Raw genomic sequence first — 15909 nt, forward strand, 5'->3', positions numbered from 1 at the left:
GATGTACACTTTTCTTATAGAGTTGCTATAGCAACTTTTCTTTTTTCACATTACCATGGTTTGAAAAGTTTACATCCCCTGCAATTTAAAGAAGTGATGTCTTGAGATAGCTAGCATACAAACCGCATACATTATGAACGTCTCTTTTCACTAAATTAAAATTGCGAGGGCCAGCAAAAAAACAAGCAAAAAAAACAAACAAAGAAACCCTAAACAACAACCCTTGAATACAGGCAACAAAGTATTCTACTTCATGAAGTCAACTGTGATAGTCAAAGTGTACAAATATGACATAACATGGAACGTTAGATATAATTACTGTTGCATATACTTGGATCTCCAGCTCTCAGACCTTCTTGCTTGGATTCACTTATTTTTCTAACATAAGTCTGACTCTTTTCTCTTCCCCATGCTCACCCACCCCTTCATACAACATTATATTGCTTTTTAAATCAACAGCTCACCCAGCCCCAACATTACTCTAAAGCATGTACACACACACACAAAATGGAACTGCATAAGCAAGGGTGCAGGTGTTTGCTTTATCACAATCCATACTTATTAATGCATCAGACAATGTAGTCCAGAAAACAAAGTTCAGAAATGTAACAACTTTTATGATGTTTGGGTAAATAGCATAAGCATGTTCCCATAATGAAGTCCTTCAGTGACTGACTGCACTTCTGCTCAATGATTGTCCCAAGAATCAGACAGTCCTTAGTTTAATTGCATGGCTTTTCTCGACTAAGCTTACAAATGGTAAGCATTCAAGCGGCCTTGGAAGAGCCAGTAAATATAGCAGCTCAAGAGGTCAAACAATTCCATAAACAAGAGAGTTCAAAGAGAGTGAAAATAAATTTCCACACGGGATACTGAAGCTATTTTAACTTGGTATTTAAGTAAGAAATTTAACACGAAGAGATCCTTTAAACCAGCAAATGCAGAAGTATATAACAGCTCTAGATTGCTGGAGAAAATTATGCAATAACAAGCTACAAAGGTTTCACACAGTTCAGCAAAACTGTGGGAAGCTTTGAAGTATACCCATCAAGGGCTTTAAATGAAAACTTGAGATGTAATCGGCTGTCAAAAACATACATGAGAACTCCTTGATTCGTTTTGCATTAGATTGTTGTAGGATTGTTTTTAAGGATGTAGTGAAGCAGTATTTATACTCCTTATTTTAGCTGCCTCACTGGTAAGTGCAAAATCTGACAATTGATGTCAAACATTCTAAGTGTCATGTGCTCCAATACTAACTTCTTTCCATAAATCATTTATTAACATAACATTGTTGTAACATTATCATCATAACAAACATAGCATTATTAACATATTAGTAGTAAAATAAACTATTGAGAAAGAACAAGCAATTTTCTCTGCACCACATTCATAATCCCCATGGTTTACTTAAATATATTACAAATATCAATTTTATTTAGATGATAAAGTCTTGACATCCTATGTCTTATAGGAACCACGATCTCATAAGCGTGAATATCCCAGAAGAGAAATAACAAGGGAAAGGAAGATAGGAAGATACAGCAGAGGTCACAAGTGGCAGTGAGAGGGTCGGTACGTATTATTTACTCATTAACTCTTCCAACAGAAGCGCTAAGGGGCACCAGACAAAGATAGTTTTGTAGCCAGGTTCAAAATTAACATCAGAACATAGCCATTCATGCAAAGGGTAACTGAACTGCATAACTCCTTGCCACAGTACACTGTGGATGCTAGAAGTTTACATGTCAACTCGGGGCGGGGGGGGGGGGGGGGGAATCACTGAGGATTCCTAAACTAAAAGAAACCCAGGAAGGCCCTGAACTGCACGTGTCAGAACTTCACGGAAGTATCAATGTACATGATTCCTGCTTTTAGGTCCTCTCCCAGATAAATTCTACTGTCTGACAGGTGAAGTTTTAGTTCATCCCAGCACGGCTGTCCGTATGGTCTTACATTCCCCAGATTCTGATCACGGCATGCAAGAAGGCATGTTCTGACAATAACCAGAGGCTTTAAAACAGATTTTGACTTTGCATATCACTCAAGCACACAGAGGGAACAAGTCAAATTTGATTATAATTTCTAAGATCTAGAATAAAATCGCTTTTTAACCCATTTTAATGTAAAATTTAAAGAAAGTTAACAGCAATGCCAAACCATTAGAGTAAAACAAAGATCAGAAAGATGCCAATTCAAGCCACGTTCTTCCAAGTTTGCTGTGACTTGCAATGCAATTTAGGCAATGAACTTGTTCAGAAGGAAGGGTAAGACAACGATCTACAAAACAGGCTTTGTATCTTCTTGCCTCAAAGAAATGAGAGGGGGAATGGTTTACATATGCTGCTCAGTTCTCAAAGAGTTAACATCTCAATTTTTATCACACCTTGTCTCTTCAAGACTGTAAGTGTAAGGAATTTCCTCAATTACAAAGTTGCAACTGTTTTTTTTTCTTCTTAAAGGAAAATATTTTTTTTAAAATCTCCACGCAATATTTTTATTGAATGTACCAAGAAACACATTGCTGCTACCAAGTGCATCTGCAGGTGACCTCAGTGCACAAGAGCATCAAACCCAGATTTGTTTATTAAACATTTCTTGGTTCAGATTGTTTATGTTCACATCCTAACAGCCATAGCATTGCCGATACTGAAGAACTCCTCAGGCTACAAAACAGTCTAGCTTTCGACAAAGCATGAGATACAGCGATTAAGGCTACATACCTAAGCACTGCCAAAACCTTAAAGGCAAAAAGAAAAGAAACAAGTTAGGATTTTTTTTATTAAGAAGTCTTTTATCTAACCCCCAGCCAGCGTCCTTCACGAAGTGTGAGCTTTACAAATCTGGCTTTTGAGCAGAGCGCTTGGAGAGCAATCATAAGTAAACCATTCACCGCTTTTCCACTTTTTTGCTATGTCAGGCAGGCAATATAAATGAGTCACAGTGTTCTTCTAAAACCTCTGCTCCAGAAGCAGTTTACAGGGCTTTTTTCCTCCCCACACCAATATTACTGAAAAATCTGAGGCCACATTAAACTAGCAGTAGCGTCATAAGAACTTCAGCTAATGTTAGTTGTAGTTTTGTTTGGTCGTTGGGAATTGCTTAGGAGACTTCGACTAGAAAGAGAGGCAATGAGAGAGATGAAAGTTGCTTCCTTTTCACGAGCTTTGAGGCTGACAGGACACTGCGAAGGTTGCCTAGCTGGTGGTCTTCATTTAAAAAGGCAAAACGAAACAAACAAAAAAAAAACAAAAACGAAAAAACAAAAACAAACAAAAAAAACCAACAACAAACCAAACAAACAAAACACCCCAAAAAACCACAGCCAGTGCCCTTCCCCAAAGCCTTGAGGAAGCAACGCTCACTCTCCTCTGTGGTCTTTAAAACACTCGGTGAAGACTCTGGCGGCGCCGAGCTGCTCCTCTAACTTTTTAAGGTGGCCAGGGACGGGCAAGGCAAGCTGCCGCCCACCAGCCGCAGCCCGGGCGGCCCCAGGCGAGCCCTCACCGCCGGCACGGCCCGCCCCGCCCCGGGAGCGGCGCGCTCGCCCCCCCCGGGCTCTGCCCCTCACCCCAACAGGTGCCGCCAAACACCCCCCGGCCCCAAGCGCGGGCCGAGCCCCGGCAGGACTGCAAGCCACCGCCCGGCTGGGTCTGCCGCCCGAGGAGGAAGAGCCACGCAGAAACTTTGACGCCTCACCAGGGTAGCGCTGCCCTCCGTCGCTCTCCTCATGCTGGGCCATGCCCAACCCGTCCCACAGCTGCTGCTGCTGCGGGACTAGGAGGCGGCTGGCGGCTGCGGCGGGCAGTCCATATCGCTCTCCGGTCCCCGGGAGGGGCGGCGGGTTCAGCGGCGGTGTGGCGGAACAACCCCCGCCCGCCGGGCGCCCTCTCTGCGCGGCGCAGGGCCTCCCATGGCGCCCGCCCCCGCGGCGAGCACGGCGCGGCGCACACCTGGCTGCGGGCGCAGCGGCGGGCTCTGCCGGCGGGACAGGTGCCGCGCTGCTCCCGGGACGCTCCGGTCCCCGCGGCTCGACCTCTTCCCGCCCCGCCGCCGCTCCCGCTCCCGCTCCCCCTCCCCAGCGCGGCGGTGAGAAGCGCCGCCCGCCGGGGAGGGAAACGCCTGCGCGGTGGGGGGCGGGGAGGCGGCCGCTGGGCGCCGGCACTGCGCGCTGGCCGCCATTTTGAATCGCCTCAGCACGGCGGTGGCGGGCAGCGGCGAGGGCGAGTTGTGCGCGCCCGGCTCAGCCGCGGCGGAGGCGGTGGGGCGGCCCTGGGGAATGGGGTGCGTTGAAGAACGGTGGGCTTTAACTGAGGGCGCTTGTTCAGAGGAGTTCCGCGCCGCGCGCTGGAGGGGAGCCGCTCTCGTTACCGGGCGGTTGCAGCCCGTCCTGCGTTACCGCCCGCGGCAGCGCGAGGGGCCGAACTGTGCCGGGGCGGCCGGGCCTGCGCGCTGGCGGCCTCCGGGGGAAGCAGGTCTGCGGCGGGACTGCCTTTATGTTCATGGCTGCATTTAAGACGAAAACAAAATTTGGTGGGTTTTGCAGGTTCGGACTGCGGAAGGTCTGGGGCATCAAGCGAAGGTGTATCCATAGCTCTGTGGAACTGACCTGTAATGCCGAAAGCAGAGGCTCTGGGATGGTAATTGCTATTCTAGCATGTTCGATTTATCTTTCAATTCTCTTATCTTTACCTTCCATCTCAAAGTGCTCCCTTTTGGCGTTTGCATAGTCAACGTATCTTGCACATCCCTTCTCTCCAGCTCTACACTGAAATGAAAGGAGTTGGGAGCACTCAGTACCTTGCAGGAGCAGAGCTCTCATGGTTCCTTACCATCTTTGAAACTCATTTTTGCCTTTTTCCACAAAGGTCACATGCGTTTTGAACTTAGACTCAGTGATCATGTCTCTAGAATGGTAGTAAGATAAAGTTGTCCCCCATCTTAACTGAGGATGTAAGTACCAGCCTCTCATCACCTCACACCTCTTAAGTCCTCTTAAGTCTACCCTGAAGCTGGAAGTGTGAGTGCAGCAAATGCAGAAATATCTGAACTTGTGTTAATGTAATTAGTTCAATATCAAGAAGAGCAAAGCCATGATTGTTCAAGCTTTGATGTGGGCAAGTTTCACCTGAATAAATTGCGAGAGGCTGAGGTAAACTTACATGGAAGTACTTGCCACCATGACCCCATTGACACCTGTTCTATGCTATCAAGATGAGAATTAGGTCATTATCAAGATGAGAAGTAGGCACTGAAAACCTACCATGAACCAAAAATTATACTTCGGCAATAACTTTCTGTGACTGGGTCAGAGACTGATAGATTTCAGTGCTTATTCTGCTGGTTTTCTAAGACGAATATCAATGTAATTAAGATTGGCACTAATTTCTCCATATCTTTCTTTGAAAATCACTGCTACCTCTGCAAGACAGCTTGCATATTACTATTGAAAGAAGGTAAATAAAAGCAAAACAGCTTTGAAGCACTATAAACTTGTTTGTATGCAAGAGACCTACTATTCTGGACCATATGCTGTCACTAACTCCTTTTTCAGTATTAACATCTTCCTTCTGGTTTTGAGAGTGGGAATTAATTCTTCTGTTGGAACAACCAGAAGAGTGTATTGTCATCATGGTATCATCAAACTTGGGTCAAAGTTGTTAGGTTCCTAGGGTAAATAACAGAATGGAAATACAGAGTCATGAATTCTGTAAGTCTACAGAGTGTCTCCAAAGGAAATAATGATACTCCTATCTTCGTAATATTATTGTGGCTGAAGAAACTATTAGAAGAATGTGCTGCAGGAAATCTTTCAGCCGTAGCAGAGTGCAGAATACAGCTAAAAGTTTCAAATCACACAAGGAGTTACGTGCTTAAACACTTTTTGAGTCAGCACTTACTTAAGGATGGAATTTTGCCTAACAATCATAATACCTTTGAGATGCCATTCTAAGTGATCTATTTTAGTGGAAATTTTCCATTTCCAACCCACAGATGGGTTGCTATTCAGCCAGTACGTTTTTTGATAACCACTCACAACAAAATTCTTCCTGTTCTTTGCACTGAAGAAACACAGAACAGCCAGAGTCCCAATGTGCTAGGCAGCGTAAAAATACCAGGGTCAGCCTCAAAATGTTGGCGGAAAATCACAGCTTCATCAATATAAAAAAATACTCTTTATTGCATGTGAATGACTGTATAACTCATGGAAAAGGGTAAATAGCATTTCTGGTTGTTGGGAGCCATTAGCAAAAGTTGACTTTTGCATTAGCAGTTAGCATCAGTTCTGTTAAAGCCGCCTCCATCTGAGATAATGTAGTTTCTGTCTGCAAATATTGTGTATTATTGTTCCTCTGTATTGGTAAGAGCTGAAGGGCTGACGTGACTAAATACAGCGTCACACCATTAGCTCTCATGGAAGCGTGGCATGTCCTAATTATTGAAAAGAAACAGAACAGGTACTAGCAGGTACGGGAAGTATAAATGCATAACTAAGTGCAAAGGGGACCTTTAGCGCCTTTGTTTTTCAGCTGTGCAAAATTTCAAGTTCATCCAGAAGGGCATGCTGAGAAATCAAGTTTTCCTGTTTTAACAAACGGGTTGTAAGTAAATCCTCAAAAGCATGATAAGAAGTTAGTTGTCGCGCTTACTCAGCATGGTTATTATCACTGCTCTGCCATTGATTCAGGGTTGGGTAAACCTGTAAAATACTTAATTTTGTGAAAATTACTGGGACAAAATCCTGGTGTTTTGTTCAAGAGTGTCTTGCCTGTGGCTGTTGTGTAGAAATGAAGCACTACATAGAGCAGCCTCAAATTGGCAACTCATGTTCACCTAGTAGGCAAAAAACATCTACATGGTCTAATAATAGATCAGTGCTAGAGAATTTAATTTTCTGAAAACATTCAATTCAACAGCCCTGTCATACAAACTCATATTCATGCCAGCAGAATTTGATACGCCAGTTTTATGGTTACTCTGCAAAAAAGCTTGAACGGTTTGTGCTCTGTTCTGTCTCACTGGTTTCTCCAAAATATACTACATATGAAAAATGTATGCAAAGTAATAGTCCTTCCGTTGGTCCTTTAGAACAAGGTAGAGTTAAGGAGCAGAAACGCAAGCTTCCCTCATGTTTCTTACGCCTGTAGATGTGGGAAATCATCCTCTGCTTAGGCTCAGTTCTGTTTTGAAGCTTCAGCAATTTTGCAATTGATACAATTTTTAATTTAATTTTTTCTAAGAACTAGATGAGAACATTTAGATTGAATTTTCATTCATCAAAAGCCAAGTATGATGCAAGCAGCTTTCAGAGACAGCCAAACTGAGTTTCATTTGAATCAGCTCCTTCTCATCCTTAGCTGCTCCTGTGCAGCTCCTTATCCACCTTGAGGTCAGTAATCCTCTATCATAAACTAAAAGATAGTATAATATTTTTTTCTCTAGTTAACCAAATATTTGCATATTGTGAGGATACAACAGCTCCTTCCTCCATTTCCCATCACTGTCATTTAAGGTAGTTTTAGCTCACACAAACAAGAGTGCAAGTGTACCAAGTGTAGCAAGTGATGGATAATCTTTGTTACCGTCCATCATGCTGAGAGACAGAAAAGTTCTCTCTTGAAGGTAAGTGTTAGAACAGAGGTGGGACATGGATCTTTTTCCTCCTTGCTTTACAGAATTACTTGTATGTATGGTAAAGTAACTAATGCATGTTTTATGGCACGGGAAGAGGGGAACAAGGAATAAATTCAGGTTTCTACTGACTTGTAGCAATGAGCAGGATGATGCTCAAAAATATCAATACCTCACAAGCAAATGGTGATGTTTTTGACAAATGGAGAATACTATGCTCTTCTACTTCAAATTCACGACAAATTCATTTTGTTCTCACAAAACTAATATTTGCCTGTCTTTTGCACATCTGTGTTTGATGGCCGTCCGTTTCCAGCACAGCCACCCTCTGCACGGGCATTCCTACTAGCAGTGGAACGTCTGTGCACGAAACCATTTTAATAGGTGTGGGATGAATCAGGAACAGCTGGAGAACATGCCATTTCATTCTCCCAAAAGGCTGCCTCCTCCTGTAGGAACTTAAACCTGATAAAGGATGAGGGAAGTGAAGCCAGGTCTATAACTACCATTACTGTTAACCTTTCTGTTACACTGGGTAAGAACAGACTTACATGGTTTAAAGTTCCCCTCCATGAGACAGCAAGAAAATGAAGAGCAGGAAAGGCAGGGGAAGATAGTGCGAGACTTCCCAGCACGTTTGAATTGATATTACCGAAACATGATGCGTGTGACTGGAATGTTTCTATCACTGTCTACAAGCTGTTTAGGAAAGACAAAATGAGTAATCAGGTGTGAAGGAGTAAGACTATACAAACTAACAATACTGTTTCTTGTATTAATATCTCAGAACTGTGGAATCTGAAATGCCCATAATAATTGCTAACAAAGCCTCCATGGTACTTCTGTTATGGATCTTAATTCATCGCTAAATCATAACAGAGAAGGAAACAAGGTTTTTATTATGCACAGCTGCATAATGAAAAGTTGGGATGCTATAGCAGATTTATTCTCTTAAGCAAGCACAATTTAAATTACATTTCCAAAAGCAAACAGATTGATTCTGTAACACAAAAGGCATTGCACCCAAAAGGCATTGCACCCAATGTGTGGTAACTTTCTATTGGAACTCGCTAGGAAAAAAAAGTAGTACTGGACTAAAAATTAGTTGTTGTCTAGAACTAGTAATGATGAATGAAACCAAGTAACATTCAATTTGGGCAAATAACAGATCCAGTAAATATATCTCTATGGATCTGCAGTGCTTCACAGAATTTAATATTTTTGTATTGAATAAAATTATAGGAAAAATGGAAGAAAAATATTTTAAAAGCATGAATGACAATTGAGACTTTTTGAAGAAGGCTTTGTTGTCAAACAGATAAGGGTTCCAGAGTCAAAAGACTATGGGCTAAAACCCCATCTCAAAGTGAAGACAATTAAAAGCCAAATATCAATACAAAAACTAGAAGCTATGAAATATAAAAAAAAAAAGTAAGAGAAAAAGGGAAAAATCCTACCGAAAGGGTATTAGGAACAAAAAGCATGCCAATATTATTGCATGAATAAAGTAACTGCAAAAAAGAAAAATTCAGTACCAATTTCCGTCCTGTATCTGGAAGGGATCAGGGTGGCCCACCATAGCAGGTAGGAAATGATGAGGCAAATTACTCTTTGGACGATGGGCTTGAACCACGCACAAGTTGTACTTTTTTCAAACACAAGTTTGGGATCAATAAAGGAAAAACTGCACAAGTTTTAATGTACCATAGGCAATCTAATGGTTCTTTTTTCTCTGTAAACTATGAATCAATTTAATAGCCCTTCTAGATATAAGCTCTTCATGTATGGAAAACAGGATTCAGAGAAATCAGGAGATCACTTAGTTCCTTGTTTTTCCCCAAGGCAGGATGTATGTATACATACCTACATTATTTCTGACACATTTGTCTAATCTGTTCCTAAAAATCTGTAATGGTGGAAATGGCGTCCCTTTTTTAGGCAGTCTATTCTAGTGCTTATGTATTGCTTTCAGTACTGCTGCTGTACTCTAGTGCCATTTGCTCAAGCATTTCCTTGGCTACGAACAAGAAAAGCACTGAAATGAATGAAAATATACTCACCTATACATTTTAACAAGCTTGATTGTTTAGATTGATTTTAGAAGAAATTCAAGAATTTGAGACTGCTCAATTCTGTGATACAAGGAGAGTTGTTACATCTGTCTCCGTTTCTTGTCGTGAGTAAAATAGTGTCTACACAGAAATGACAGGCAGTTAAGCCTTCTTCATTCACAATTTCTGAAATCTTTATGTGAAAAGCAATTGTAGCAATATTGTATAGCTCTTACTGTTGTTAATAAGAGTGACCCTGCCTTGTAGTGGCCGGGAAAGAGAGACTTACTACTGCTTTTGCACCTCGTGTTCTTGGATTAACTGGGTTCTACGGTTGCAAATACATTACAGTAACAGATACAGTTCTTCCAGAAGCGCTTGCCCTACAGGAAGGCTGTCAGGTAGAGAAGGTAGCGTACATGGAAGTCTCTCATCTCAGTCTCTGTCCTTGGTGCATTCTGTATAGGTGAAGCTATACACAACGATGAAACAGGGCAGGGAAACCAATGTTTTGCCACCCAGTCACTTTTTCTTAGCAGCATGCTGACCCACTGCCAGCTCTGTCAGCTTTGTTTTTTCTTTTAATCCCATTATCATAATTTTGGAGCATAGCGGTAGCTCATAAAATTTAAAAGCACTTGCGTATTATAATACATTTTAAGAGCAACTTGAACACTGGAAAAGGGATCTTACTGTAGAAAGCTAAAATGTATCAGTTAAGATTCATCTGTCCCAAACCTCTGGAGCCTTGTTGCTACTAGTTTCACAGGTCATAAAAGAAAATTATGTGAGATGCTGTGTGTGAAAGGTAGATGACAAATTCATTGGGGATAATACTTAAATACGCTGGTCCTGGCAAGAAAAGAATGAGTTACTGTCAAGGAATCCTGGGAAGACTGGCTCTCCAGGAGCTGCAGTACGTTTCCATGTATTTTCACTGTGGACAGCACTCCCATGAAGTCATAGTTTGACATGCATTTAAAGCCTGCCCTACCACTGACAGATGCAATTGCTGCCAAGGACTATGCAGTCGTTTTTGCAAGATAGAAGCATTGTTTACATTGGAAACTAATTCTTTAAGATATGCGGAGTTAATAATTCAGATACAACAATTGAAAGGCCTGGCTGATTAAATTTAATTCTTTTATCAAGCATCTTCTATAAACAATGAAAATATTCCTCCTGCTGTATTTAAGAAATAATTAAAAATAATGTATGCCTTTGAAAGTTTTAACTACAAAGTTTAAAGCATGCTAGATACTTTGATACTTAGATACTAATGAACACAAGTATTGACCCAATGACGTTACAGAGCAATTATTTTCCATTATTTCCCAAGTGTGTATTTATGTGTTGTTTTCATTGCACTTGCAATTCAGGGGAGTTGCAATCATTCTACACAGAATCCCAAGTCGTTATGGCTGTAAACTTACAGCAACATGTCCATGTCTCCACCAAATGGAATGTGCGCTGTTCAAAACTGGGTGTGTCTTTTCTCCTTTTTATAAAAAGAGGTCCTGCCATGGGGTTAGCAGTATTCTTGTCACAGATGCAATTTTTCTAAAAGTAGAAGTGAGATACTGACCATTTGATGGCTGAGCACAAGTTGAAAGCAGAAATAAAGTCTGCTATTTTAGATCTTGTACTATATAAAAGTTCTTTGATTTGTGAGAGAGGGTCTGGGTTTGTTTGGGTTTTAATTCCTTTTTTTTTTTTTTGAAAGCGGTCTCGTGTTCTCTAAACATGAAGTTGTCATTAGAAATTAATTTTTGGAATGAGATTATGACATTTTCTACAGAAATAAATGAAGTGGGGACTAAGCTTCTTATGTTTGCTTGACTTTTTTTTCTAAAGAACATATGTAGTGTATTTAATTTTCCTGCATTGTATTGAAAAACAATAAAAAAGATTAAAAAATTACAGCAATGAAAAGGACTCCCAAATTACATACCTCATGCTCTCTCTCCAAAAGGTTTAATGCTTAACTGCCGTGTTGTATCCAAGTTATATACGTTAGACAAAGAAAATGAACACACACACACGCTATCCAATTGTCCTTTTATATTTTTATTCGGTGTTAAGTAACTCCACAAGAAAACAAAATCAGTTACTCTGGTGTACGTGAAATCAGAACAATACAACCACTTGAAGCAAAAAGTAGAAACAAATTTCAGCCCAGGAATGGAAAACTGATACTTCAGTGCTATGGATATGCAATGCGCTTCATACCACAGTGCGGTTCAGCGTATGCCAACCTTTAATGCTTTTGTTGTTGTTGTTGTTGTGTGTGTTTCTATCCATACAGAAAAACTAAAACCACACTTCAACTCTCACTGAAAGCTTTAGAGCTTTAGCCATTAAACTATGAAAACAAGTAAAGACAATTTGTTATTGCCCAAGCTCAACATACGATTTTATTTTCCCCAAAGGTGCTGGAATTATTACATGCCACAATGTAAATATAAGCAACACCTTTGTTGTTTTGAGCCCTTTCTTACCAAAGAAGCAGCTCCAGCCAAAATTAACTGAGCTGAAGTTTGTGTTTGAAATATGTCCATTTGGTCATTTCTTGTTTCGAATGAAGTTCTATTCCATTCTTCACTGTAGTGATTTGAAGAATTTGTGTGTAAAGTTCTTTTTTACTTTCATGTTACAGTTAACTAGTTCTCAGTGCAGGTGCTAAACAACCTCTCAAGGAAGCTCCAGAAGAAAGTAAAATATATAAAAATCTATCCAAAGTCTGCAAATAAATTAAGAAACGAAACTGTAAAGTGTCAAAAGATTTGCTGTATGAATACAAACCCTAAAACATAGTCTAAGAGGAGGACCAAAAGAAAGTCCCTGGGTCAGGACAAACCAAGCCAATTTTAAGTAAGGATCCCAACAGAAGCGTTGCACAAAGAACGGCATGGTTTTCCAACCATGTATTTCAATTCTTACATTATCAATTGAATAAAGGCAACAAAACCCAGCTACTCAGAAAACCTTTCTAGCACAGAACATATTTCAAAGGCAGTTCAGCTCACATTTCAAACAGCTATGGTTCTCATGAGGTTTATTGCCTGTCAAAATTAATGGTTAAGCTTTTCAAGTCAGTATGGGACTTTCTGCACTTCCTGATGTTATAGACATGCTGCTATTGTATAGACTAGTTAGTTGTTGTTGTTCTTTAAACTATGAGTTGGTAAAAACTTAGAATGTTTAGTTTTGCAAATATTGCTCCTCCTGGCTTATACATTTTGCATAATGTGTTAAAAGCACAAGGAGTTGATAGTCTTGTACAGATGCAACTTGACAATGTATTGACTTTCTAAGTTAACAAAATAAAATTTAAAAGCAAGTCACATAAAGCAACAATCACTACTGCAATCACACATGTATGTTGTAAGTCATCACTTTCCCTACCCCCACCCACCACACACATAACTTGCCCCACACATTCTCTCAGAAACACAAAATGAACTACGAGATTTACTAAATTACAGCCACAACAGCAGCTAACTGCAGCAGCCACAGGATTTCTTTCAAGTGAAGCACTGACCCTTTGCATTTAAAACATTGAACACTCTGAGCATTTTAGATAGTTTCAGTCATTGAGGCTCAAGTTCAGTACAGGATGCTTTTGCAGGTCACATGAATGCCATCATCTGCAACAAGACAACATTCTCACTACTCGTTACAAAAGTCACAACAATCCACACATCACCCCAGTGGTTTATTATTTTTGGTGTTACTCTTTAAACGTCTGCCCCACATTGGCAAGTTGCTAAAAAGGACAAAAAAAAAAGAAAAAAAAGGAAAAAAACCCCACATTGCCTCCATACCTACAAAAAATCCTTGGCTTCTCCAGTTAGCAAAAATACAAACCATGGTATCCTCAGTGTTGGTTTGCGGGAGGGGGGAATCATAGGATAGAAAACACAGTTTCTGTAAGTCTCTAAAGCACAACCCTGTTGTTCCTACTTCAAAGTTACGAGATTTACTGAATGAAGACTGGACAAGTCATTCATGCTTTTCTCCTGCATTCAGAAAGGCACTGATAGATTACAGTGTTAAGTATTTATCTCCCAGTTCTTAAAGAACAAAGCCTAATGTGCAGAAAGCTGAAGTCTCTGAATAGCAGAAGTAGTTGTAGACACTGCGATGCCAAGAAGATAGTAATAGTGGTAGGGCTACAGTTACGAATGAAAATAACTGCAATTAAGATGCAAAAAAGCAGTGGTACTACTAAGACAAGCACATGCACATCCATTCTTGATTTGACAACACAATCTAGTCTAGTTCAAATAGCCAAGAATTTAACAGGGTTTTTTTGGGGAAAAAAAAATCTTCAACAGGACAGCTGTGTCCTCATCTATAAAATAAGCAAGAAGAGAAAGATAAATACACATCTGAATCCATTAACTGAAGAGGAAACTCAAGTTGTTGTTTTAGAGCTACAGACCCTCAAGAAGAATAGTTTTCCATCTCATGTTACTTTTAAATCATCTGTTCTACTCTGCAGTTTTTATAGTTGAGTTCGAGAAAAAAGCTCCTCCTCACACGGGTCAGCCCATTCACTGCCACCTTCTGAAGCTGTGTCTTCAGAGCTGGAGCTATCACTGGAGTAGATCTTCTTCCTGAAGCCATTTGGTTTTGCCTCAGCATTTATATCATCTGCACATCTTGCTTCATAAACAGAAGAAACCTAAGGATTTAAACTCACAGTGTTGATGGGGAACAATAAAAAACATGCTTGCTTTTTTCTGAGCTGGCAGGTTATACAATAGTTGTTCAAGAGAGAGGTCACGATTGCAGGGCAAGTCCTCCGCTTTCCTGACTTAGTCCACTATGTAGAAAGGACTGCAGAACAGCAGGAAAAAAGGTGGGGCCTTTATTATTTTTTCCTATTCCTTCATTTTAGGATTTGCACAAAACAGTTATCTCCAAAATTTGGTAGTATTAAATATCAAGGAAACACAGCACAGATCTGATTGAACTTCAAGCAAAACCAATATATTTTCAGCTGAATCAGTAAAGCTATAGCAAGCACGTCAGCATACATTTAAGTGCTATCATCACTATAGAGTTTAAAAGTGTATCAGTAAGTGCACGTGTACACGAAGATTTTCCCTACAGCAAAAAATCAGGGGTTTTTTTGTTAGCAGGACAGAATTCAGCATACATTATGTTTACGCCTTTAATTACTGGTCCCTTCTGCCTTCATAGTGCACATCAGCCCACTCTATGCTTACTGAAATTAGAAGTTGAGGAAAAAAAGACTCACGTTTAACACACACGACAAGCAAAAGCCAAGTGTTCCCAACGGAAACTGAGTTTGCTGAACTACTACAAGTACAACTCTTTGTACAAAGGGCTGTACTCCCCAAAGTACAACACTGAGGAGTTTTCAGAAGAACGCTCAAGACGCAGAAGAGATTAAAACACAAAGTAAGAAAAGACAAGCTTTTGAAAGTTTTCATAGGAATTTCATTTGAGGCCAGACTGAAAACTGTGATGAAAGGAAAGACATGGTGGCACACCCTTATAAAATAAACAATAAACCTCCTCCCCCAAACCAATGACACACTTACCATATTAAAATCTAAAAGATGTTCATCATCATTGGATATTTCCTTTACATCTGCAAATTCTCCTACACCATTCTCTCCCTTGGCATTTGTATAACACTCTTACATTGTGTTTGTGGGGGTGTTTCAGAGGAAAAAAGAAGAAAAAACAGAATTGAGGAACACTGTTATTTACGTTTGGCCAAAATGAAAGCACCTAGAGAAGTATTTGTGAAATTCACTCTCTAAGCCATGTAAGTTCTGTGCTTGTGGGGAATTTTACAGTTTGACATCCTTAAAGAGAGAAGCATAATACCTTATGGAAGCTTCATCAAATCTTACCTGGATAACCAAATAATAAAAGAAAAAAGCTACTTAGTTAATGAAAACATCTAAAATAGTAAGGTACAAAGAGCAAGAATTACTTTTTTATTATAAATGGTTCAGTACATTTTTCAATTCTGATACTGCACCGTGTTTTAGATCATTCCTATTTCTATACCCATACAAAACATCAGGCTGCAAGAGCAGCCTGATCCTGACTGAAGCTCAGAAAAAAAAAGTTGACATGAATGGCTGTGGTTTCGACTTACCAGCGTAAACTTCCGTGTATAATATCAACATATATCATATCGATATATATGGATCACATGCATCAATATAAAAAATACCCACAC

General features: G+C 40.3%; 2 protein-coding genes and 1 long non-coding RNA gene across 14 annotated transcripts in view; 1 reads left to right on the top strand and 2 right to left on the bottom strand.

The window, feature by feature from the left end:
* Window positions 1-4101, bottom strand: part of TBC1D14 (TBC1 domain family member 14) — an 86982-nt gene extending 82881 nt beyond the window's left edge. For 2 of the 5 annotated variants that reach the window (XR_012671436.1, XM_075139151.1), the window contains exon 1: window positions 3700-4078. Coding sequence is in view for 3 of the 5 variants with exons in the window: in XM_075139151.1 (XP_074995252.1) it covers window positions 3700-3742 (43 nt within the window). In the remaining 2 variants the exon portion in view is untranslated. Of the gene's footprint in view, window positions 1-3571; window positions 3595-3699 lie in introns of those variants that run through there. The other 3 variants (XM_075139154.1, XM_075139153.1, XM_075139152.1) reach the window with 3 other exon arrangements.
* Window positions 4102-4141: 40 nt separating this feature from the next.
* Window positions 4142-11504, top strand: LOC142076948 (uncharacterized). The gene is made up of 2 exons (XR_012671444.1): window positions 4142-4284; window positions 4547-11504. It is a non-coding gene; the product is annotated as an uncharacterized LOC142076948 (long non-coding RNA).
* Window positions 11505-11729: 225 nt separating this feature from the next.
* KIAA0232 (KIAA0232 ortholog) overlaps window positions 11730-15909 on the bottom strand; it is a 72191-nt gene continuing 68011 nt past the window's right edge. For 6 of the 8 annotated variants that reach the window (XM_075139161.1, XM_075139169.1, XM_075139162.1 and 3 more), the window contains 2 exons: window positions 15257-15354; window positions 11730-14370 (listed from right to left, as the gene is read on the bottom strand). In XM_075139161.1, the coding sequence (XP_074995262.1) occupies window positions 14191-14370; window positions 15257-15354 (278 nt within the window). In that variant the 3' untranslated portion in view covers window positions 11730-14190. The other 2 variants (XM_075139163.1, XM_075139164.1) reach the window with 2 other exon arrangements.

The sequence above is a fragment of the Calonectris borealis genome, unplaced genomic scaffold (genome assembly GCF_964195595.1).
Source record: "Calonectris borealis unplaced genomic scaffold, bCalBor7.hap1.2 HAP1_SCAFFOLD_123, whole genome shotgun sequence".
Classification (NCBI taxonomy): Eukaryota; Metazoa; Chordata; class Aves; order Procellariiformes; family Procellariidae; genus Calonectris; species Calonectris borealis.